The sequence below is a fragment of the Staurois parvus genome, unplaced genomic scaffold (assembly GCF_062004578.1).
Source record: "Staurois parvus isolate SC_StPar_1 unplaced genomic scaffold, SC_StPar_1.0 ptg000019l, whole genome shotgun sequence".
In the NCBI taxonomy this organism is placed as follows: domain Eukaryota; kingdom Metazoa; phylum Chordata; class Amphibia; order Anura; family Ranidae; genus Staurois; species Staurois parvus.
Genome location: NW_028317815.1, coordinates 29504656 through 29528676, shown reverse-complemented (window position 1 = coordinate 29528676; position 24021 = coordinate 29504656). Strand labels below are relative to the sequence as shown.

The following is a 24021-nucleotide window of genomic DNA, read 5'->3' as shown; positions in this document are numbered from 1 at the left end:
CACACTGCTGGTGTGTTAAATTTTTTGACATAGGGTGCTGGCAGATTACGGGCCTCACATAGCTGCTGCCAGGCCCCTAATCTGCCATGGGCCCCTATATACCGCCTCCTCATGCTGCTGCCAAGTCCAGAGTCTCTCATGGGTCCCTGTACGGCCTCCCATTGCTGCTGTCTCCATCGCCACACTCTGCTGCCATGTGCCACTTTCAGGTCTCTTCACACTGCTGGTGTGTTAAATTTTTTGACATAGGGTGCAGGCAGATTACGGGCCTCACATAGCTGCTGCCAGGCCCCTAATCTGCCATGGGCCCCTATATACCGCCTCCTCATGCTGCTGCCAAGTCTAGAGTCTCTCATGGGTCCCTGTACGGCCTCCCATTGCTGCTGTCTCCATCGCCACACTCTGCCATGTGCCACTTTCAGGTCTCTTCACACTGCTGGTGTGTTAAATTTTTTGACATAGGGTGCAGGCAGATTACGGGCCTCACATAGCTGCTGCCAGGCCCCTAATCTGCCATGGGCCCCTATATACCGCCTCCTCATGCTGCTGCCAAGTCTAGAGTCTGTCATGGGTCCCTGTACGGCCTCCCATTGCTGCTGTCTCCATCGCCACACTCTGCTGCCATGTGCCACTTTCAGGTCTCTTCACACTGCTGGTGTGTTAAATTTTTTGACATAGGGTGCAGGCAGATTACGGGCCTCACATAGCTGCTGCCAGGCCCCTAATCTGCCATGGGCCCCTATATACCGCCTCCTCATGCTGCTGCCAAGTCTAGAGTCTCTCATGGGTCCCTGTACGGCCTCCCATTGCTGCTGTCTCCATCGCCACACTCTGCTGCCATGTGCCACTTTCAGGTCTCTTCACACTGCTGGTGTGTTTAATTTTTTGACATAGGGTGCAGGCAGATTACGGGCCTCACATAGCTGCTGCCAGGCCCCTAATCTGCCATGGGCCCCTATATACCGCCTCCTCATGCTGCTGCCAAGTCTAGAGTCTCTCATGGGTCCCTGTACGGCCTCCCATTGCTGCTGTCTCCATCGCCACACTCTGCCATGTGCCACTTTCAGGTCTCTTCACACTGCTGGTGTGTTAAATTTTTTGACATAGGGTGCAGGCAGATTACGGGCCTCACATAGCTGCTGCCAGGCCCCTAATCTGCCATGGGCCCCTATATACCGCCTCCTCATGCTGCTGCCAAGTCCAGAGTCTCTCATGGGTCCCTGTACGGCCTCCCATTGCTGCTGTCTCCATCGCCACACTCTGCTGCCATGTGCCACTTTCAGGTCTCCTTCACACTGCTGGTGTGTTAAATTTTTTGACATAGGGTGCAGGCAGATTACGGGCCTCACATAGCTGCTGCCAGGCCCCTAATCTGCCATGGGCCCCTATATACCGCCTCCTCATGCTGCTGCCAAGTCCAGAGTCTCTCATGGGTCCCTGTACGGCCTCCCATTGCTGCTGTCTCCATCGCCACACTCTGCTGCCATGTGCCACTTTCAGGTCTCTTCACACTGCTGGTGTGTTAAATTTTTTGACATAGGGTGCAGGCAGATTACGGGCCTCACATAGCTGCTGCCAGGCCCCTAATCTGCCATGGGCCCCTATATACCGCCTCCTCATGCTGCTGCCAAGTCTAGAGTCTCTCATGGGTCCCTGTACGGCCTCCCATTGCTGCTGTCTCCATCGCCACACTCTGCCATGTGCCACTTTCAGGTCTCTTCACACTGCTGGTGTGTTAAATTTTTTGACATAGGGTGCAGGCAGATTACGGGCCTCACATAGCTGCTGCCAGGCCCCTAATCTGCCATGGGCCCCTATATACCGCCTCCTCATGCTGCTGCCAAGTCTAGAGTCTGTCATGGGTCCCTGTACGGCCTCCCATTGCTGCTGTCTCCATCGCCACACTCTGCTGCCATGTGCCACTTTCAGGTCTCTTCACACTGCTGGTGTGTTAAATTTTTTGACATAGGGTGCAGGCAGATTACGGGCCTCACATAGCTGCTGCCAGGCCCCTAATCTGCCATGGGCCCCTATATACCGCCTCCTCATGCTGCTGCCAAGTCCAGAGTCTCTCATGGGTCCCTGTACGGCCTCCCATTGCTGCTGTCTCCATCGCCACACTCTGCTGCCATGTGCCACTTTCAGGTCTCTTCACACTGCTGGTGTGTTAAATTTTTTGACATAGGGTGCAGGCAGATTACGGGCCTCACATAGCTGCTGCCAGGCCCCTAATCTGCCATGGGCCCCTATATACCGCCTCCTCATGCTGCTGCCAAGTCTAGAGTCTCTCATGGGTCCCTGTACGGCCTCCCATTGCTGCTGTCTCCATCGCCACACTCTGCTGCCATGTGCCACTTTCAGGTCTCTTCACACTGCTGGTGTGTTAAATTTTTTGACATAGGGTGCAGGCAGATTACGGGCCTCACATAGCTGCTGCCAGGCCCCTAATCTGCCATGGGCCCCTATATACCGCCTCCTCATGCTGCTGCCAAGTCCAGAGTCTCTCATGGGTCCCTGTACGGCCTCCCATTGCTGCTGTCTCCATCGCCACACTCTGCTGCCATGTGCCACTTTCAGGTCTCTTCACACTGCTGGTGTGTTAAATTTTTTGACATAGGGTGCAGGCAGATTACGGGCCTCACATAGCTGCTGCCAGGCCCCTAATCTGCCATGGGCCCCTATATACCGCCTCCTCATGCTGCTGCCAAGTCCAGAGTCTCTCATGGGTCCCTGTACGGCCTCCCATTGCTGCTGTCTCCATCGCCACACTCTGCTGCCATGTGCCACTTTCAGGTCTCCTTCACACTGCTGGTGTGTTAAATTTTTTGACATAGGGTGCAGGCAGATTACGGGCCTCACATAGCTGCTGCCAGGCCCCTAATCTGCCATGGGCCCCTATATACCGCCTCCTCATGCTGCTGCCAAGTCCAGAGTCTCTCATGGGTCCCTGTACGGCCTCCCATTGCTGCTGTCTCCATCGCCACACTCTGCTGCCATGTGCCACTTTCAGGTCTCTTCACACTGCTGGTGTGTTAAATTTTTTGACATAGGGTGCAGGCAGATTACGGGCCTCACATAGCTGCTGCCAGGCCCCTAATCTGCCATGGGCCCCTATATACCGCCTCCTCATGCTGCTGCCAAGTCTAGAGTCTGTCATGGGTCCCTGTACGGCCTCCCATTGCTGCTGTCTCCATCGCCACACTCTGCTGCCATGTGCCACTTTCAGGTCTCTTCACACTGCTGGTGTGTTAAATTTTTTGACATAGGGTGCAGGCAGATTACGGGCCTCACATAGCTGCTGCCAGGCCCCTAATCTGCCATGGGCCCCTATATACCGCCTCCTCATGCTGCTGCCAAGTCCAGAGTCTCTCATGGGTCCCTGTACGGCCTCCCATTGCTGCTGTCTCCATCGCCACACTCTGCTGCCATGTGCCACTTTCAGGTCTCTTCACACTGCTGGTGTGTTTAATTTTTTGACATAGGGTGCAGGCAGATTACGGGCCTCACATAGCTGCTGCCAGGCCCCTAATCTGCCATGGGCCCCTATATACCGCCTCCTCATGCTGCTGCCAAGTCTAGAGTCTCTCATGGGTCCCTGTACGGCCTCCCATTGCTGCTGTCTCCATCGCCACACTCTGCTGCCATGTGCCACTTTCAGGTCTCTTCACACTGCTGGTGTGTTAAATTTTTTGACATAGGGTGCAGGCAGATTACGGGCCTCACATAGCTGCTGCCAGGCCCCTAATCTGCCATGGGCCCCTATATACCGCCTCCTCATGCTGCTGCCAAGTCTAGAGTCTGTCATGGGTCCCTGTACGGCCTCCCATTGCTGCTGTCTCCATCGCCACACTCTGCTGCCATGTGCCACTTTCAGGTCTCTTCACACTGCTGGTGTGTTAAATTTTTTGACATAGGGTGCAGGCAGATTACGGGCCTCACATAGCTGCTGCCAGGCCCCTAATCTGCCATGGGCCCCTATATACCGCCTCCTCATGCTGCTGCCAAGTCCAGAGTCTCTCATGGGTCCCTGTACGGCCTCCCATTGCTGCTGTCTCCATCGCCACACTCTGCTGCCATGTGCCACTTTCAGGTCTCTTCACACTGCTGGTGTGTTAAATTTTTTGACATAGGGTGCTGGCAGATTACGGGCCTCCCATTGCTGCTGCCAGACATGTAATCTGCCATGGGCCCCCGTACCGACTCCTCATGCTGTGACGTTGCAACAAGGTGTAATTCAACCCTACATATGTTAGACCGCCTTTACGAACAGCTAAAGGCCATCACAGATTTCCTGATGTTAAAAGCGGATAAAGGTACTCCCTGTGTAACTTAGATGTCAGCCATTGTCAGCTCATGTGTGACACCTGCGCTTGCTCAGGCCCTTTGAGGAGGCCACGCTATTCGTGAGTCGGCAGGACTATGGGATGAATGAGGTCAAATCGGCCATGGGCCCCCGTACCGCCTGTTCACGCTGATGCTGGTCCCACAGTGTGACCTGGGTCCCTGTACGGCCTCCCATTGCTTCCACTCTGCCATGTGCCACTTTGAAATCTCCTCACACTCCTGCGGTTGTCCATTTTGTCATAGGTTGCTGGCAGATTACAGGCCTTCCATAGGTGCCACCAAGCCCCATATCGGCCATGGGCCCCCGTACCGCCTGGTCACGCTGCTGCTGGGCCCACAGTGTGACCTGGGTCCCTGTACCGCCTCCCATTGCTCCCACTCTGCCATGTGCCACTTTCAGGTCTCCTCACGCTCCTGCTGGTTTCCATTTTGTCATAGGTTGCTGTATGGCCTCCCATTGCTGCTGCCTCCACCGCCACACTGTGGCTCCAAACACTGGTTTTGGCCCCGTGACTGGCCAAAGGAGTGAAGTGTGCAGTGATTCTAAGATCGACGGCACTCATCTGCATGTCATACTGACAGACAGTATTATTTCTCTTCCCCAGCAGACTCCAAGGGCATTTAAATTAAAGGTACAGTGTTCTGCACTAATATTAAGTCTCTCTGAAGCCTAGAAACACCCTTTTTTAAGTTAAATTCACAGCGAATTTATTCGACTCGAATCGAATATTGTCCACGAATTCGCCGAATCAGTCGAATCGAATTTTTCATTTCTTCGCTCATCTCTAATTCCCACCATATATGATATAACGTGCCTATTTCTCCACAGCCCCTCCAACACATTGGTGAAATCTCCCCATTCATTTTGTGCTCCACTTTCGGTGTAATGTGCCATCTTACCAAACACTTATAATTTAATTCCACCTCTCTCATACTAATATTTTCGTGAATTATTCTATATATTTTACTCTGCATCTTCTCATCCATTTCCTTTCCCAAATCTCTTTCCCATTTCTCTATATATATTGGTTTTGTGCTCGTGTCTAACTCAGTGTAAATCTTATATATTTTAGCGACTCCATGTTTCCCGTCACCCCGTGCTTCCAACAACATTTCAAAATGGGTTCCAATCCTTTCTAGTTCTCAATGGCTTTGGGAGACTCCCGATAAAATGCTTCAATTGGTGATATCGTATCTCATCGATTCTATTGAAAACTTCTCCTTTTTTCTTTACCAACTCCTTATATGATCCCAATTCCTCCCCCACCATTATGTTTCTCAATTGCGCATCCTGCTTTATAATCCATTTCCCTGTGATGTTTTCTCTCCCCGGGGCAAAATATTCTGTATTCCTTAGTGACATTAGCTGTAAATTAAAAACCCAACCCTTTTGTCTATGTAATATGTAATATTTCCCATACTCTTAAAACGATTACAGTGTACAAGCATGTGTTAACATCTAATCCCCTATATTGTGCTGGTACCCATACAATCCTACTTAAATTTGTTCCACTCAGTGTATTTTCGATTTTGACCCAACTTTTCCCTGGATTATGAGTCCAGTCAAAAATTCTCGCAATTATTACAGATTTATAGTATCTCTTAAAATCTGGTAAACCTAAACCACCTCTCTCTTTATTTCTAGTCAGCATTTCATAACATATTCTAGGTTTTTTGTTCCTCCATATGTATCTCGTTATCATTTTTTTGAGTTCTTTAAAATATGCCTCTGGAAGTTTGATTGGGATCATTTGAAATTTATATAAAACTTTAGGCACAATTACCAATTTTATCAGATTTATGCGGCCTATCCAAGACGGAATTCCACTTCCCAATCTCTTTAATTCTTCTTTAATCTCATTTAATAATGAAATATAATTAGATTTATACATGTTTTTAATTGAGGCGGACATTTTTACCCCTAAATACTTTAATTCTTTTTCTCTCCAAACAAAGGGGAAATCCTCTTGTATTTTTTCTTTTTCACTTTTTTTAAGGTTTATATTTAAGATTTCGGTTTTTGTCGGGTTCATTTTTAAATTTGATAATTCCCCATATTCCTTCAGTGTCCTCATTAGATTTGGAAGTGATATCCTAGGATTTCCAACATAGAACAACAAGTCATCCGCATAGGCCGCCACCTTATGTTCTCTATCTCCTACCCATATTCCCTTTATATCTATGTTCTTCCTTATTGTAGATAATAATGGTTCCAACGCCAGCACATACAACAATGGGGACAGTGGGCATCCCTGTCTTGTTCCATTTGACATCTCGAAAAGCTCCGATCTTCCTCTGTTAATTGTGATAGCTGCTGAAGGTCTGCTATATAACTTTCCAATCCACTTTCTCATTCTATCTCCCAACCCTAGAGCTTCCAAGGTGTCCATCATAAATCCCCAGTTCACTCTATCGAATGCTTTCTCGGCGTCAATTGACATTTAACACCACCAGGGTTTTCCCTTTTTTACCTTCCTGAATGAGAAACAATGATCTCATCCCGTTGTCTCTACCCTCTCTCCCCGGGACAAAGTCCACCTGGTCCCCATGTATCCAGTCCGGCATCAAATCCTTCAGCCTATTCGCCAAAACCTTTGCATACAGTTTAGTATCTACATTCAACAGTGCAATGGGTCTATAACTTGCACACTGAGAGGGGTCCTTATCTTCCTTATGAATTAGTACTATATTAGCCTGTAGAGATTCTCCCCTCATTTCCAACTCACCTCCCAGAGCATTCATGTATATCTTCAATTTGGGTATTAGCAACTCTTTGTGTTTTTTTATCATATTTTACAGTATACCCATGTGCCCCCGGGCTTTTCCCCATCGTGGTACTTTTTAATGCTGTTTTTATTTCCTCTAACGGAATTTCTGATTCTAGGGAGTTCAATTGTACTTGACTCAATTTTAATAGACCTGCATTTTTTAAGTATGTTCTTCTTTTTTCTCTATTTACTATTTCGACTTTATTTAAAGTATCCTGGGGTATGATATTGTACAGCTTACTATAATATTCCATGAATACTCTAGCAATGTCTTTAGTTGAGTGAACCAGTTCACCCTTGGGGTTTCTTATTTTTTCTATATAATTCCTATTTTTCTTTTTCCTTAGGGCTCTCATTAAATACTTTCCCGGCCTTTCTCCCCATCTATACCTTTCACTTATTACTTTATTAAAGACTCTTCTTTTTTCCTCTTCCATCACATTCTCTAATTCTTCTTTCTTTTTTATTATTTTCTGCATTATCTCCTTAGATATTTTCCTTTTATGAGCCTGTTCAAGATCGAATATTTTACTTAGAAGTCCGTTGATCTTTTCCCTCCTTTCTTTTTTTTTTTTTGCCTCTATTGCAATAAGTAGTTCTCTAATGTAGGCCTTATGGGACTCCCACACCGTAGCAACCGACACGTCCTCTGTATCGTTCTCCTCAAAAAATCGTTTAATTTCCATCTTGATCTTGCGATCGATCTCTTGATTCAGAAGGAGTGCCTCATTCATCCTCCAAACTAAGACTCCTCTCTCCTCCCTGCCCCATTTTGACTTCATTGCAACCGAGGCATGATCTGATAAAGAACTTACTTAAATTTTTACTTCCACCACAGACTCTATAAATCGATGTTCTACCAGTATATAATCCAATCTAGAATAAGTCTTATGTACGTGTGAGAAAAAAGTCTAATCTCTATCTTTCATATGCCCAATTCTCCATATATCTACCAATTGGCATTCATGCATCCATTTCTTTAATGATCTCAGGGACCCGCTTTCCTCCTTCCTCACAGAAGAAGTAGTATCCATCCGCGGGTCCATACAAACATTAAAGTCTCCAGCCACTATCAGACAGCCCCTTTTAAAATCCATCAACTTCTTCAATACTCCCCTCAAAAATATCTCCGGTTTCTTATTTGGGCAATATATGCTGGCTATTGTACACTCAATTTCTTGCAATTTACCCCTCAAAAACAAGAACCTTCTATCTGGATCCATTATTCTCTTCTCCAACTCAAACCTTATATTCTTTGCAAAGCCTATGGCTACCCCTTTTGCTCTTTTAATTGGTGAATCCGCATAATACCATACCGGGAAATATCTAGTCTTTAGCCTAACATTTGACTCAATCCCCAAGTGTGTCTCCTGCAGGAAAACCACCGAAGATGTTCTGTGTTGCAATTCTTTAAACAACCTAAATCTCTTCCCAGAACTACTCAACCCCTTTACATTATAAGTTACAAACTGGACTTCTTCCATATTTCCCTACACCTCTTAACTCCTTCTTTCTTCTTCCACTCCTCTACCATCTCCTCTTATTCCGCAGAGTGTTACCCCTAATACCCCCCCCAACACCCATATCCCAACCCACTCCCGTCCCTCCTCCAGCCCCCTCCCCTCCCATCCCCCCTCTCCCCCCCCCTTGGGCCTCTTATTTGCCTATGAATCATTTGTGGTAAAAGTCCCACCTTTGATTCCAACCTTGGGGTTTTGCTCCGCCCATGTACCGTTCACCTTCCCCCCCTCCTCCCCAGTGTCTCTCTATCTATAAACTCTCTTTTTTCCCTTCTAACTAGCTGCTACTCCTCCTTTCCCAAAGCGCATGACTCTCCCTCCTCCTCTTCCCATCCCGGTATCTCCATTCGCTGCAGTTCAAATTTATCACAGAAGTCTTTCATATCTTCAGGATATCTTAGAAATGCTGTGACTCCATCCCTCCATCCAATTAAACAAGCTGAGCGACCCCATCTATATTGCACATTATGCTTTTTCAACAATTCTAGTAGGGGTTTCAATGATCTCTTTCTTCTCAATGTCCCGGCTGCTAAATCTGCAAAAATTTTAATATTTTTTCCTCCATACTTAATATTTGTTCTTCCTTTAATCTTCTTCCATATCTCCTCTTTGTCTCCATAATTATGGAATTGAACAATTATATCTCTTGATTTTTCTGAGCCTTTTTCTTGTTGAAACTTCCCTGTCCTATACACTCCTTCCAATTTAAACGTCTCCGCCACAGATCTATCCATTATGGAGTTCAAAATTTTACATGTTGTCTCCTTTAAATCTTCGCCCTGTAATAGCTCTGGGATTCCTCTTATTCTAAGGTTATTTCTCCTTTCCCTATTTTCTTGATCCTCCATCATATAAAGCAGTCTTTTTGTTCTCTCCTGGTATCTATTATCCATTTCTCTAATTTTGGAATGATTTGGGCATGATTTTTAACTTTTTCTTTCGTTTCTTCCACTCTAGTTAAAAACTGCCCCATTTCTTTCCAAATTATCCCCATCTCTTGCTTTATTGATTTTTCCAAGTTTTTTTAAACATCTCCGCCATTTCCTTTTTATTTGGTATTTGCAGTTCTTTTTCAGTTTCTCTCAGCTCCATTCCTTCCGTTATTTGTTGACTATTATTAACCGATCCCAGGGACGATCTCGAGCTATTATCCATACTTATTTCCAGTTCATTCTTTTCACTTACTTCCTGAGCTCTTTCTGGAGTCAAATTCCCCTGTGACATGTACTTCTTAATCGTACCAGTTTGGGAATTCTTGGGCCCACTCCCTTTAATGTTTTTGCCTTTCATGTCGCTTATGGGACTTTTTTTTTTCACTTTCCTTTCTTTTTCTAGGGCCAGGCAATAACCTTCTTTCTTCCACACCTTCAGACCCTCTCTAGGAATCCCTTTCTTCCTCTTTAAACTGGGTATCTCATTCAATAAATTATAACACAGTCAGAAATACCAGCACATAAGAAGACCAGTAGTTCTCACTCACCCTCCTCTATGGAGCAGCTTCCACATTTGCAATCCTTTGTTGTCTGGTCTCCTGTGGCCATATCCTCTCTTTCTCTCTTTAGGGGGATTCCTTTGGGCCCCTTTTTCTTCTTTTTTTTTTTTTCTTACCCCCGAGTTCCCTGGGAACAGATTAGGGACGAAAGCCAGCGTTTCACCAGCTCCCTAGGACGCCGGCCGGCTTTTCCTTCTCCCAGCACTCCTCCGCGGCAACCCACGTGGTCACACCGCCTCTCTTCGTCACCTGGCAACCCTACGCTTCCTCCGCCATTACCACTGTCAAGTCTCAGGGGGACGGGAGCCTTGTCGCCTCACTCCGGTCAAACCACCACATCACCGCCGGGACCCCCCTTCCATACAGATTAGTCTCCTGCCGCCCTCCAGCACAGCTATTTAGAATCATCCAAGACACTTTTTAGGGAGGATAGGTGGGGAAAGCTAACGGAGAGTGCTTACTCCACACTCTCCTGTGCCGCCATGTTCAGGCTCTTCCCTATCAATACTGTGTTAACCTGCAAGAAGCGTTTTGAGATTTCTTTTGCTGTTATGGATTTTGTTTGCTGCATACAAGCCTTTTGGGTTGAATACAGTTGAATAAATATCTTATTTCTATTTTTGAACATCACTATTGCTTTTTGCACTTTTTATTGAAGTTATTGAAATTGTGTTAGCACAAGGTCCCATTGTACTTTTTTTCATATTTATTAAGATGCACTGGCCTTCTGGAAGGAGCAATATTACTGTTAGAAAACTGAGCATGCACAGAAATACAACCATATTTACTCTGGGTAATGTTGAAAACGACTGCCATATTTGCTCACGGCCATAGTACAGTCTTGGAGCTGGTGGGTTGTGAAAGCATAGTAAAGCTTTACAGGCTATAATTTAGTCAATCCATTAACAAATACCCTGGCAATGTCAGCAAAATAGTGCAACCTCACCTTAGGTACTGTTCATTCTGTTGCAGGGAACAGTGGCAAAATATTTATAAATCCACTTAAAAATTTGCCATTTAAAACAAACCTATCATGATAAAATATGGGCTGCTCATCTCATTTTCAATATATTAGGCCCCGCGGTGTCATGCCTTCTGCCTTCAGTGCTCTGATTCACTGACCATAAGTACATTGAGCAGAAGTTCTGCCTTCATTATCACTCTATTTTTTGGATGCTTGTTCCTAGGCAAGGAATTAGAAAAACTGAAACAAGACATGGCCAGATAGCTAGCATTTTCAGAGAGAGGTCAGCAAAGCCAACCCTCCTATTTTTCTCATGACAAGCTTCCTATAATGATCTGCTTGTTTAATACTTCAGTTGGCATTTTTAGTGTTCTATATATTTTAGAATAGAATAGGTAGAATCTAAAGTGGAGTCAGACTCTCCTATCCATTACAGCCAAGGAAGCTGCCATCTTAGTTTAAATTTGATGTTCATTTGCCATGGTGCTGCATATGTGATCATCTATGATGCCAGCCATTTGATGGTTTGACAGTTCAGTTGAGAGCTAACATACAGTGGGGCAAAAAAGTATTTAGTCAGCCACCAATTGTGCAAGTTCTCCCACTTAAAAAGATGAGAGAGACCTGTAATTGGCATCATAGGTAGACCTCAACTATGAGAGACAAAATGAGAAAAAAATCCACACAATCACATTGGCTGATTTGGAAAGAATTTATTTGCAAATTATGGTGGAAAATAAGTATTTGGTCAATATCAAAAGTTCATCTCAATACTTTGTTATATATCCTTTGTTGGCAATGACAGAGGTCAAACGTTTCCTGTAAGTCTTCACAGGTTGGCACACACTGTTGCTGTTATGTTGGCCCATTCCTCCATGCAGATCTCCTCTAGAGCAGTGATGTTTTGGGGCTGTCACTGGGCAATACGGACTTTCAACTCCCTCCAAAGGTTTTCTATGGGGTTGAGATCTGGAGACTGGCTAGGCCACTCCAGGACCTTGAAATGCTTCTTACGAAGCCACTCCTTCGTTGCCCGGGCGGTATATTTGGGAACATTGTCATGTTGGAAGACCCAGCCACGTTTCATCTTCAATGCCCTTGCTGATGGAAGGAGGTTTGCACTCAAAATCTCACGATACATGGCCCCATTCATTCTGTCCTGTACATGGATCAGTTGTCCTGGTCCCTTTGCGGAGAAACAGCTCCAAAGCATGATGTTGCCACACCCATGCTTCACAGTAGGTATGGTGTTCTTTGGATGCAACTCAGCATTCTCTCTCCTCCAAACACGACGAGTTGTGTTTCTACCAAACAGTTCTATTTTGGTTTCATCTGACCATATGAAATTCTCCCAATCCTCTTCTGGATCATCCAAATGCTCTCTAGGAAACTTCAGACGGGCCCGGACATGTACTGGCTTAAGCAGGGGGACACGTCTGGCACTGCAGGATCTGAGTCCCTGGCGGCGTAGTGTGTTACTGATGGTAGCCTTTGTTAAGTTGGTCCCAGCTCTCTGCAGGTCATTCACTAGGTCCCCCCGTGTGGTCCTGGGATTTTTGCTCACCGTTTTTATGATCATTTTGACCCCACGGGGTGAGATCTTGCGTGGATCCCCAGGTCGAGGGAGATTATCAGTGGTCTTGTATGTCTTCCATTTTCTAATTATTGCTCCCACAGTTGATTTGTTCACACCAAGCTGCTTGCCTATTGCAGATTCAGTCTTCCCAGCCTGGTGCAGGCCTACAATTTTGTTTCTGGTGTCCTTCGACAGCTCTTTGGTCTTCACCATAGTGGAGTTTGGAGTGCGACTGTTTGAGGTTGTGGACAGGTGTCTTTTATACTGATAACAAGTTCAAACAGGTGCCATTGATACAGGTAATGTGTGCAGGACAGAGGAGCCTCTTAAAGAAGAAGGTACAGGTCTGTGAGAGCCAGAAATCTTGCTTGTTTTTAGGTGACCAAATACTTATTTTCCACCATAATTTGCAAATAAATTCTTTCCAAATCAGCCAATGTGATTGTCTGCATTTTTTTTTCTCATTTTGTCTCTCATAGTTGAGGTCTACCTATGATGCCAATTACAGGCCTCTCTCATCTTTTTAAGTGGGAGAACTTGCACAATTGGTTGCTGACTAAATACTTTTTTGCCCCACTGTAAGCACACTAGTTTCTTGAATGTAACTGTTCTGGGAAACTGCTAAATTGGTGTCTGTAGTTCTGCTTAATTATACGTGTATCTGCATTTACAGTTTCTCTTAGTGCCCCTGAAAAGTCCCACAATTGCCTACTCTGATTCTTCTGCACACTAAGAGCTTCCCACAGTGTGTATTACAAGCTGCAGCAAGTCAAATAGAGACTGCCTTCTTTCATGGTTGGAGGACATCCAGCATCATGACAAGTGGGCATTTCCAAGGGGAGTCTGCATGAAAATATAGCCCACCTAGGGACACCCACTTATCTAGACTGATATCCATCAATAAAAAACATTTTAATATTTACATAACTCTTCCTGTGAGCCAGCCTAATGCTTGCATTTGGGCTAAGGCTCTTTTGAGGAGTGCTGAGCCAGCGTGCTATGATGTTTTCAGAGGGCTATGTATAGCTCCCTGGCAGCCCTTTCCACCAACCTGCATTAAATGGAAAAGCCCAGAGACCCATTTATGACATCACTGGGTCTAAAGTGTATGTATTTAAAGAAATCAGGTTTTATTTAAACAATTCATTAGCCTGATGATGCAAATGCTTTAAGTGCACTTGAACTGCTGCTTTTCCACACAGTCCTTGCTAGACTTCAGCACTGTATAAACTTTTGCGAAACGCAGCCAAGTAACCTAAGACGTTGTCAAAAATACCTTTAAAATAAACATACAGTGATAAGTATAGAGAAACTTAACCAGGACTGTAGTAACAAAGACGGCATAAAAAGTATGTCATAGAGAAAGGTTTACACGGGAATATCTTACAATTAAATAAATGATATACTTTGTCTCCTAGACACATCAATTTTGTGTGACTCAAAGCATAACTATGTCTGGAGAGGATCCTGGTGCCATTAAACCAAAATCAATGTCTCGGGCAAAGCAGTGGTCAGATGAGATTGAGAATTTGTACAGATTCCAAACAGCTGGATATAGAGATGAAGTGGAATACAAGCACATACAACAAGTAGATATGGTATGTATTTTTTATGCAGTTACTGCAATATAAAGCTAGCTACACATATGTACAACGTGATTCTTTTTTTTTTTCCAAAATGTTTCTATACCTTTTTCTTCATAAAATAGGCACTCCTATGTCTCTTGGAAATTTGTTGAGCTATGATTGGATTTTGATTGCATGAAACGGTGGTTTTAGGATAACATATACTGTATGATTCCAGTCATACTATGACAGTAGGCACAGGGGCGGATTTGCCACGAGGCAAACAAGGCGTTTGCCTAGGGCAGCATTTTTCAGGGGGGCGGCAGCGCCCCCCAGCAGAAATCATGCAGTGGCAGCCAGTGACTGGGGAACAGTGGAGGCAGAGGAAAAGCAGGAGCTAGGATCCATGAGAGGTTGCTGTAGTGGAGGCAGAGAAACAGCAGGAGCTGGGATGCAGCGGCCCGGTGGATGTCATTCTGTGAGATAAGGCAACACAAAAACAAAATACACCACTGAGTAGGCAGACTGTGTACATTTTGGATATGAATATGTAGCACCCTCCTAGTTAGGCTGCTAGGTAAATTTAGTTTTTGGCTCCTTCTGTAACCCGGTGAGCAGTAATTGTTTGGTTTGGTCTGTTCGGGACTTCACAGGCTGGGAATTCGATTGCTTCCATTGTCTCCAGAAGCAGCTTCTGGAGCTTAGGGAGGGAGAATTCAAATCACCAGACTGAATATTGAGCAGGGGTTATCCAGTCTCTGGGGTGGTGTGCCCAGATGATGGCTGGGATGCAGATAAATAGTCTGAAGGCCTGAGGAGATGGATCTATGAGCAGAAAGGAAGGGGGGAAATGATTGTCCCTGGAGCCCCTTTGGTTTGAATGCAGGACTATTTTACAAGAGGCTGCATCTATAGACTGTACCTGTTCCAGGATTCTGGGGACATTTTGCTAAAGGTTATCGCATGCGTTTATGTTGGTTAGGTGACCACATATCGCATGCGATACTGAAAATGTCAATTCACTGTTGCTAGTATGCAGTATTTACCACAAATCGCAAAAACGCTTGGTAAATACCACATGAAAAGACCTTAAAGTCAATTCACAGAAGAAAAGAAATAATTAAATTTATGCAGTAAATAAGTAGTGGTCCGAGGCATGCAGTATGTACTGGTTGATAAAGAGCAGGCAGCTGCCCGCACCCCTTAACAGCCAATAACTGTCATGGTTGTTAAGGAGTAGATGGTCCCCGCATCCTTAACAACTGTTAAGTTATCAGTTGTCAGCTGGTTTCCTGCTGACAGTTGAATGGAAAAAAAAAGGATTGCTGGCAATTAAAAGATAAGAACCCCCCATCCATACCAAGCCCTTCAGGGCTGGTATGCATTTTGAGGGGAACCACCACACCAACATTTTTTTTTTTTAAATGGGGTGCCCCCCAAAATCAATATCTGAAAATGCAGCCTGGTGGGTCAGGAAAGGGGACAAGACGAGCCAGCGAGTGAGCGCCCCCCCACGAACCATACCAGGCCACATGCCTTCAACATTTTGGGATGCTTTGCTGGGTGATGTCCTCAACCCAGCATACTTTGGACATCACTAGTGGGCGTGGTCACCCTGTGATGTCACCAGATTGCCCCCACCTCTTTAAGACTTGTCAGGCAGCGGAGCTGTCAGATGGCGGGAGCCTTCGTCAGTAGCAGAGTTTGTTTTTTCGGGTCGGCGGTGGCGGCAGTGGCAGGTATCATGATTGATGATGGATCTTCACTGGGGGGGGGGGGGCATTTTTTGTTTTGATTTGTTTTTTTTTTTTTATTAAAGGACTTGCAAAAACTGCCTGCTGTGTTTTACACTACACTTTTTGTTAGTGAATGAGTCGATGTACTATGGGGAGGGGGGTAATCTGGGGCCCTCTCCACCTGCAGACCCTCACAACCACTGGCCAGTGTTGTGGGGAAAAGGCCCTATCAACATGGGAACAAAGGTACTGGGGGGGCTCCCCCTGCCCCAAAGCACCCCACCATGTTGAGGGCATGAGGCCTGATACGTTTCAGGAGGACGAGTGAGAGCCCCCTCCCCTTTCCTGACTTGCAGGGCTGCATGCTTAGATAAGGGTCTGGTATGGATTTTGGGGAACCCCATGCTTTTTTTTTTTTATTACTTTGGCATGGAAGTTCCTCTAAAAATCCATACTAGACCTGAAGGGCTTAGTATGGATAAAGGGCTTACACTTCCATCTTAACTTCTTAGTTGCTTTCTGCAATCAAATTAAATATTTTCTAGGATTGTAATGTGTATAGGCACCTCTAGAGGGTGTAAACACATGAAAATGAGGGCACTAGAAGATGACAACTATAGTGTATAGATCACTGCAATCTATTAAGAAAAGAAAGAAAAGGAGAGTTCCTAGTGGTTGGAGGAGGATAGGATAGATACAGTTGCTGGAATTGGGATGGAAAGATATAGATATGCATTGAGAAAGTATTTTTAAGATGAGAGTTCTGTGAGCACAGAAGTCACTAAGGAGCACATGTGGAAATTGTGGTGTTAGATATTATGAACTGATTTATTTGCACAAGGTACAATATTTAATTACACATTGCATGTTTTTATTACTTGTATGGATGTTCATTTATTGTTCATCATTTTGCTTATTTGAGTGATCCACAGTAACAATGTATTGAAATTTCAACAGTGCTACATCAGTTATCACTTATATAACTAGGAAAGCTACAATTTCTGGGGAAATTGTGTGAAGTGTTCTTGCCTCCACCTGTAGTCTACAACTGGAGTGGGCGGAGTAACTGGGTGGAGTGGCTTGTCACTCTGCTGCCTGCTCACACACCTGGGTTCCTATGGCAACTCACTCTACAGCAAGAGCAGAGTAGAGCGGTTAAAAACAAACTGCTCCAACTTGCTCACTTCACTGGCGGTTTCCATCTTCAAATGGTTGTAGTTTAAAATTATAAATCCTACACCAAAGAGCTTTATATTGTGAGAATCACAAGACCCAGACCTACATTTTGATGCATAGTATGTCTCTGAAATAATAAAAATGAAGGCACAGTCGCAGTTTAGAAATTGCCCTTCAAATTTGAGGTGGCTAGAGTGGAGTTTCAATGAATGTCAATGGGCGGCGTGAGTTGCAAACAAATGGTCATATTGTGAAAACTGTCAGGACTATGGCTTAGCCGTGGACATTTTTAGTGGTAGCAGGGATAGCTGAACGTTTTGATATAAGATTTGTGTGGGTGGGCTTGAAAATGAGGGAGTGGTGGCAGTTTAGAAATCATGTCCTAATTTTTTCTGCTCACACTGTAGCTTTTGTCAGCTCCCACTCTAGTTTTGAACATTCCGCCATTCATTCCTATGGGACCAATTTCATCACAACAACGCCAATATTTCGTGAACCATATGGCGAAACGTTCCACAAAGTAATAGCACACCAATCGGGAACAATCCGCACATTTCGGTATATTACTGTCTATGTAATGTAAAAACTGTGGGAGGAGTTAGGGTGGTAAAATTGGCTATAATATTAAGAATATATATGTGAGATAACAGTAAGTGGTCTTGCCATGTTAGAACACTTAATTATCAGAGTGAATGGACTGTTGCTATATGCCTGGTTGCCTCTGCACTGTTTTAAGAAAGAACATGTAAATTCACAGCAGCCCCTACTTTCCTATATTATAGGTAAGCCAAAAAACATTTTCCAACTCCTTTTACAAAGGGTTTCTCATAATAGATGAATTTTTACAGTTCCATCTTAACTTCTTAGTTGCTTCCTGCAATCAAATTAAATATTTTCTAGGATTGTAATGTGTATAGACACCTGTAGAGGGTGTAAACACATAAAAATGAGGGCACTAGAAGACGACAATAGTGTATAGATCACTGCAATGTATTTATTGTATAACCTACATACTTGTTATTGTAAATTTTTCTTTGTTTTTGTTTAGTAAAAATCTTACAAACAAAATAATAAAAAAACATATTTACATATATACAGAATAATATATATATATATATATATATATATATATATATATATAACAAAAATAGCATACTTCAGCATAGAAAACAGGAATCGTCTCTTTTGCCGGGTAAAACATAAACAGAACCTATTGATAATGTATCTTAACAAACCCGACTTCCACCTAAACACACCCTCAGGCTAAGAAACGATTAAACATTTATCCCATGCATGCAGCCTTTTTTCAAAAATCTGATCTTACAAAAATCTAGGGGAGGTGAAAGGACAGAAGGAGAAGCCACGCCCCCAGAGACTGACAGACAGCAGCTACGGAGACCTGACATTCCTGCATGCCTTTGTCCAGGCTCCCGGCCACCACCTGTCCTTCTCAAAACCCCGAATCTTCCCAACCTCACCCAGAATGTTGTGCACCACCTCGACAGGATGGACTTTTTTGCGAATGCAAACCTGACATTGTGCATTCCACGTGTAGTAATGCACTTCTAAGCTAACTAGAAAAAGTTTCTCAAAATCAAAGTCCCAGTGAGTTTAAAAGGCTCCGTAAGCCCATTTCGCATAACTCAAGCGGGAAAGGAAAGGGATACCCAGAGCCCCAGCCTCCCGCTTGTAGACTGCTATATTGAAGGGACACTGAAGCAAAAAATGGTCCATTGTCTCCTCCACCCCACCACACTCCACTCTTGGAAAACCACGGTTCTCCGAAGAGCAATGCTTCAGGTTGCCCTTCATATAGAGTCTGCCATGGAACGAGAGCCAGGCCAAATCCTGAAACTTAAAAGGGATTCTCTCCAGATTTATCAAATGCAGACTCTCCCTCATAACAGGGCTTAGGCAGTCACTCAAGGTCAATAGCTCACTAAAGGCAGATTCAACAACCCTCCTCTCCAGGGCCTTCCTAGGAAGAGACTCAATTTCATCTGCCATCACTCGCCATTGCCGAAGCATTTTCAGGCACGGGGCAGCATAAGTCGGGAGCTCACTATGTTGGACTTTCAGGCTTTTCACTGGCCCACCATTCTCCCAGCTCCACAGAAAAGGCCTAAACCAGGTCTGAAAAATACAAACTCACCTAGACAGTTCCCCTGCCAGCATGCTACCAAAATTATGTTTCAAAAACATCAGAGAAAAGAAAACCACCAGGTTGACCATACCTAGGCCACCCATCCGCCTGGGAATGTAGGTTACAGACCTCTTAATGAGGTTCAGTCTGTTCCTCCATAACAGCTGGAAGAAACAACTGTAGATCTTCTCATAGAGAGACACTGGCAAAACACAAACAAAGCTGACATACAGAAATAAGTAAGGTAGGTTTTAATCAGGTCAATCCTTTCCCTGTAAGAGAGTTTCTAATCCTGCCAACTAGCAACCTTGGCATCGGCATCTTGTAGCCTGCTTACCCAATTTGCAAGGCTGTAATCACCAGGACCAAATCTGATGCCTAAAACTTTAATTTCCTGCCGGGGCTCTGGGAAAGCAATACAGGTTATTGTAAAATCCTGTGCATGCTAATTTTAGAAAGGCAGTAGAATACTGAATCATTTTCACCACACTATACATTATAAGCAATGTAAAAAAAAATTATTTTTCCCATTATCATGATACTGTGAATACTTTGCTCAAAAGATACCATGGGGTTTATTTACTAAAGCTGGAGAGTCCAAAATCAGACTCCCTTCTGCATAGAAACCAATCAGCTTCTAACCTCAGCTTGTTCAATGAAGCTTTGGCAATGAAACCTGGAAGCTGATTGGTTTCTATGCAGAAGTGAGTCTGATTTTGCACTCTCCAGCTGTAGTAAATAAACCCCCATATGTCCTCACCTACTGTTAGATGTAGAAGACTTACTCAAGTAAAGGTGTTCTAGAAGAATTTTAAAACCCAATTTGTATTTATAAAGTTCTTTCATTAATAAAACACAATTATATTAGAAATAGTACCATATTTTTAACTCCATAAGACGCACCTGACCATAAGACGCACCTAGATTTTAGAGGAGGAAAACAAGAAAAAAAAATTCTGAACCAATGGACTGCAGACATAGTACAGGAAATGACCAGAGACTGCAGACATAGTACAGGAGATGACCAGAGACTGCAGACATACTACAGATGACCAGAGACTGCGGACACAGTACAGGGAATGACCAGAGACTGCGGACACAGTACAGGGAATGACCAGAGACTGCAGACACAGTACAGGAGATGACCAGAGACTGCAGACACAGTACAGGAGATGACCAGAGACTGCGGACACAGAACAGGAGATGACCAGAGACTGCGGACATACTACAGATGACCAGAGACTGCAGACACAGTACAGGGAATGACCAGAGACTGCGGACACAGTACAGGAGATGACCAGAGACTGCAGACACAAACACAGTACAGGAGATGACCAGAGACTGCAGACATAGTACAGGAGATGACCAGAGACTGCGGACACAGTACAGGAGATGACCAGAGACAGCAGACATAGTACAGGAGATGACCAGAGACAGCAGACATAGTACAGGAGATGACCAGAGACAGCAGACATAGTACAGGAGATGACCAGAGACTGCGGACACAGTACAGGAGATGACCAGAGAGTGCAGACATAGTACAGGAGATGACCAGAGACTGCGGACATAGTACAGGAGATGACCAGAGAGTGCAGTCCTTTGGGGAGAGGGGGTGGGTACCCGAATTTGACAAGTACCCACTCCCACTTCCGTGGAGTTGTCCTCCCCCCTCTCTCTCCGTAGTCTTCAGGGACATGTGACAGGTCCCACAAGGCTACGGGGCCATTCACAAAGTGCAGCACTTCTACGTGCATGTGCAGTGGGCACCCAGCTGTGAAGCCGCAAGCTGTCACAGCCGGGTGCCCACACTGAAGATGCCGGCACCAGGGAGAGAAGACAGCCGATGGAAGCAGGACACCGCTGGACTGACGAACAGGTAGGGCTGCGCGGCCGGCCCAGTAACCTAACACAGCGGCGGCAGCAAGAATACTGGGCCGGCCGCTCCATATTCGTTCCATAAGACGCACAGACATTTTCCCCCATTTTTTTGGGGGGGGGGGGGGGGAGTGCGTCTTATGGAGCAAAAAATACAGTACTTCCTTACTACATGGCACAGTGATTATTTTAAAAAAATATATATTTTCTTATTCCAGGCGGAGCGATGGCCAGACACTGGATTTGTGAAAAAACTGCAAAGAAAGGACAATACGTTTTACTATTATAACAAGCAAAGGGAGTGTGAAGATAAAGAAGTGCATAAAGTGAAAGTGTATGCTTACTAAATAAATTACTGCAAGTCTACTAAAATGCTTTTTACATTATTTGTTTAAGGGCCAGTTCACACTACATGCGTTTCAGTTGCGTTTTTTCTGCATCCAAAACACACAGAAAGTAGGTTATATGGTCGTCAATGTCATAGTGCTAATCAGTGCTTGCAGGTCCAGTGCATTCCGGTTGCAGAAAAAAAAGTAGAACATGCTGCACTTTTTCTGCACAGAACTGTACTGGAACATGTTAAAATGCATCAAAACCGCACCGGAATGCACCAAAAATGCACTGGACCGCACATGTGTCTATTTAAAATGAAGAAACGGGGAAAAAAATGAACTGGAATGCATAAAAAACTGGAATGCGTCAAAAACGCACTGGAACGCGTCAAAAACGTGCATGCAGAAACACATCTGGACTGTGTTTCTATAGTGTGAACCGGCCCTTAGTGTCTTTGCTCTTTATTGGTTGCAAGATAAATACATTGCTTACAATCTAAGTTTAGCTAAAATTATAAACATAAAAATCAGCGCAAGGGACATAACTTACAGTTAGTGTGATGTGTCTCTTGTGTTGATTCTTCTCCTCTTTTCAACAGGAAGTTTCCTTTATACTACCCATGCCCCCACCATGCCAAATTCCAGTGCAGCAGGGGTTAATACATCTAAAGGGCGTTCAAGAGCTCTCATCAAGAGAGTTTGACTATGCCTGCCCTTTCCTGCCACCACCTTCACCAATCATAGAAGCTGTACTACAGTTTATATGAATAACACAGGGTCTATGAATGGAGGGGGAAGAGCACCCATTCATCCACCCATCCCTCGGTCAGGGATCCTATGTCATTCCTAGAAGCTGTAGTACAACTTCTATGAATGGTGAATCTGGTAGGAAAGGGTGGGCCTAACAGAGTTCTCCAGTTAATGAGAGATCCTGACAGCCCATAAGCTGTTGATGGGGAGAAGTAGAGCAGAGGAAAATTTCTACAGTACAGATCATGCGTGCTGCTACAGAATGTTTCCTCACCAAATCAACCAAGTGTGAACGTAGCCTAAAACCACTTTGCTGCTCCCAGGCCTCTGCAGATATTACACACTTCCATGTGTGTCCATCACCTGCTTCTACCGCACGCTGTGGTTCTTCATGCCAGTGACCCAAACTTACCAGAGTCCTGGAGCAAGGAACTGACACCGCAATTGTCAGATTTGCCAAAAGTTGTTCTTTACAGATGCTATGGATGTAGGCTGTGCTAAGAGTGCTCATCACACTTTTAAGGTAACTGATGCTACTCCTTTTCAAGAGATTCCACAGGATGGCACCAGAGGATTTTTATGAGCTCAGACAGACCCTACACGAGATGAAAGACCAGGGGATTACCGTGGATGGTAAAAGTTCCTATGCCTCACCCATTGTGATGGTAAGGAAAAAGTGTGGATCCATCCTCCTGTGTGTAGATTACTGAAGCCTGAACTAGAGGGCAATACCCGGTCAGCATACAGGTGAAACTCTAAAAATTAGAATATCGTGCAAAAGTTCATTTATTTCAGTAATGCATCTTAAAAGGTGAAACTAATATATGAGATAGACTCATTACATGCAAAGCAAGATAGTTCAAGCCGTGATTTGTCATAATTGTGATGATTATGGCTTACAGCTCATGAAAACCCCAAATCCACAATCTCATAAAATTAGAATATTACATGCAATCAATAAAACAAGGATTGTACATAGAACAATATCGGACCTCTGAAAAGTATAAGCATGCATATGTACTCAGTACTTGGTTTGGGCCCCTTTTGCAGCAATTACTGCCTCAATGCGGCGTGGCATGGAAGCTATCAGCCTGTGGCGCTGCTGAGGTGTTATGGAAGACCAGGATGCTTCAATAGCGACCTTCAGCTCTTCTGCATTGTTCGGTCTCATGTCTCTCATCTTTCTCTTCGCAATGCCCCATAGATTCTCTATGGGGTTCAGGTCAGGTGAGTTTGCTGGCCAGTCAAGCACAGTAATCCCACGGTCATTGAACCAGGTTTTGGTGCTTTTGATAGTGTAGGCAGGTGCCAAGTCCTGCTGGAAAATGAAGTCAGCATCCCCATAAAGCTCGTCTGCGGAAGGAAGCATGAAGTGCTCCAAAATCTCTTGGTAGACGGCTGCGTTGACCCTGGACTTAATGAAGCACAGTGGACCAACACCAGCAGATGACATGGCTCCCCAAATCAACACAGACTGTGGAAACTTCACACTGGACTTCAAGCATCTTGCAGTGTGTGCCTCTCCATTCTTCCTCCAGACTCTGGGTCCTTGGTTTCCAAATGAGATGCAAAAGTTGCTCTCATCAGAAATGAGGACTTTGGACCACTGAGCAACAGACCAGGTCTGTTTTTCTTTAGCCCAGGTAAGACGCTTCAGACGTTGTTTGTTGTTCAGGAACGGCTTGTCAAGAGGAATATGACATTTGAAGCCCATGTCCAGGATCTGTCTGTGTGTGGTGGCTCTTGATGCACTGACTGAAGCCTCAGTCCACTCCTTGTG

General features: G+C 44.7%; 1 protein-coding gene across 1 annotated transcript in view; it reads left to right on the top strand.

The window, feature by feature from the left end:
* Nucleotides 1–21531, top strand: part of MEIG1 (meiosis/spermiogenesis associated 1) — a 38026-nt gene extending 16495 nt beyond the window's left edge. Inside the window, exons 2-3 of the mRNA XM_089686856.1 lie at nucleotides 14083–14262; nucleotides 21378–21531. Of these exons, the coding sequence (XP_089542982.1) occupies nucleotides 14116–14262; nucleotides 21378–21506 (276 nt within the window). The 5' untranslated portion in view covers nucleotides 14083–14115 and the 3' untranslated portion in view covers nucleotides 21507–21531. The remainder of the gene's footprint in view (nucleotides 1–14082; nucleotides 14263–21377) is intronic.
* The last annotated feature ends 2490 nt before the right edge of the window (nucleotides 21532–24021 follow it).